This window comes from Triticum aestivum, chromosome 5B (assembly GCF_018294505.1).
Source record: "Triticum aestivum cultivar Chinese Spring chromosome 5B, IWGSC CS RefSeq v2.1, whole genome shotgun sequence".
In the NCBI taxonomy this organism is placed as follows: Eukaryota; Viridiplantae; Streptophyta; class Magnoliopsida; order Poales; family Poaceae; genus Triticum; species Triticum aestivum.
The window spans coordinates 530,921,239-530,923,197 of record NC_057807.1 but is presented as its reverse complement, the minus strand read 5'-3'; the positions used below and the strand labels follow the sequence as shown (position 1 = coordinate 530,923,197).

The 1,959-nt window shown below is 44.3% G+C and overlaps 1 protein-coding gene across 1 annotated transcript; it reads right to left on the bottom strand.

Moving 5' to 3' along the window:
- Positions 1-720: 720 nt before the first annotated feature.
- On the bottom strand, positions 721-1,487 carry LOC123116774 (auxin-responsive protein SAUR36). Its single transcript, XM_044537681.1, has one exon. The coding sequence runs from the start codon at positions 1,223-1,225 to the stop codon at positions 833-835; it is 393 nt and encodes a 130-aa protein (XP_044393616.1). The 5' UTR covers positions 1,226-1,487; the 3' UTR covers positions 721-832.
- Between the last annotated feature and the right edge of the window lie 472 nt (positions 1,488-1,959).

Here is a 1,959-nt window from a genome sequence, read left to right as displayed (position 1 = left end):
AGACAAGGCCATGATCTATTCTGTGATTTGGATACAGATGGATCGGGTTGATATATCATCAGTTTCAATGATCGGTCGCCTCTTAACTTTTGGCCTCAGATTGGTTGTTGATCGGTCAGATGCGTTCGTCTTCCTGAATCCATTTGCTCAACAGATGTCGCTGTTTTTTCAGCTTGTGATCCGATCCACGTCCATCATCTCATGTAGTCTCCATTTCACTCTTTTTCCCCCATTTTGACTTCTAAGTCAGAAAGAAAGAAATACAAACTCTGTTCTGAAAGGTATATTTCACTACTTAATTCTTCACAAAGCTGAGGTTTTTATCTAGGATTATTCAAGTGTCTGGTAACTAGTTCTCATTTGCTCAATCTGCAGGTGTCAATTAGTTATTCAGCAGTTTAATGGAAGTTTTCTTTCATCTAACTCTAGGCAGGTAACATTTGTTAAACTCATGTGGTATGCATACTTGAATCTACACCCTCTGTTTTTCTGTTCAATGACAGGCAAAGCTCCTATGTCATTATTCAAGGAAAACATGTGCAGGACTCGTTAGTTTTATAGTTTCTAAAATATCAGCGCATATTAGTTGTAGTTTTAAAGTGTATGCCTTGACTCAGTTTGTTAAAACACAAATATAGCTGTGTTACTGAAGCTTTGCCAGTTACGTACTGAGTCTGAAACAAACAGTTGAACACTTAGCCTGATCAGAAAGCGTGCAAATTTCATCAAATTAGTTTTCCATTTCCAATCTACTAGCTTCATATTTACATCTTCTATTGAGCAAAAATGGCGCCTAGGATAAGGATCCTAGCTACCTGCCATTCTTTAGAAGCTAACAAACAGCTACATACTGGCTAAGCCCTATGCATGGCGCCGCCACACTGCCGTCAAAACAGCACGGCCTCGCGATGGAGCTCAGGAACGCCATCACTACTTCGGCGGAGGCATCTCTCCGGAGCAAGCGCATGGTGTACTCCATGACCACAGCGTCACAGGGCAGCGTGATCCGGCCATCATTGCCGCCTGAGAATCCAAACACCTCCTGAGACATCCTCAGGAGCTCGCTGAAGACTGCCGTGCTGAGGAACACCAGTGGCACCTCGAACCGGCTCCCATCAGCGGTGTATACCGCACAGTGTCCCTTCACTGCTACTGGGGTCATCGCGCGGCACTCCTCGGCTGCTCTTTTTGCCGTTGCAGTCTGGGTGATCCTCTTCCTCCCCATGGCCGCAATTCTCTGCCATTTCTTTGCTAGTAGGGCAAGCCTCTTTGGCACTTTCCATGGCTGATTCTCCTTGTTTCTTGGCTAATAGTTCAGAGAAACTTTTGTAACAGGTGCTGTAGTGGTTGGCTTGTGGATGAAGTGATGATGAGATGGTGGTGGTAAGCTGATAGATTTATATGTGAGAGGGGAGAGAAGCATCATGATGTGCTGTTGTAGCTATCAATATCATGACAAGTTGGCAAGGGACAGAGCCATGAACTCAGAACATGCAATGCTGCAAGAGTGCAGGGGGCAAGCAATGTGTGATCTTGATTTGATTCCTCTGGGGCCATGAGTTTGCCACTTGTTGGAGACTAATTGCTGGCATACTGACTTGTTTCAAGTAGTGGCCAAGAATAGACTTACATGACCTGGAAGTGGGCCCATTTCCGTCTGTGATTGCGCAATGAGATACCAATTGATCTTCTGGGTGGTAATGATATCCTAAATTCCTAATAATTTTAAGTATATAGGGCGGCCCCTGAGATGGAGACACGCAATTGTAGATGCTCCTAGCAATCTTTTCTTTCTGAACATTGAGTTGAAAGCTTGTGCTGGTCTAGCACATGATCTGTTTGATTTTCGGCATCTCACATGGTGACTTCTGCTTCTTGCATTTCTCGTCTGTTAGACATATGAGCCATCTCACATGGTGATTTCTGCTTCTTGCATTTTTCCTGTGAAAAAGTGGCATG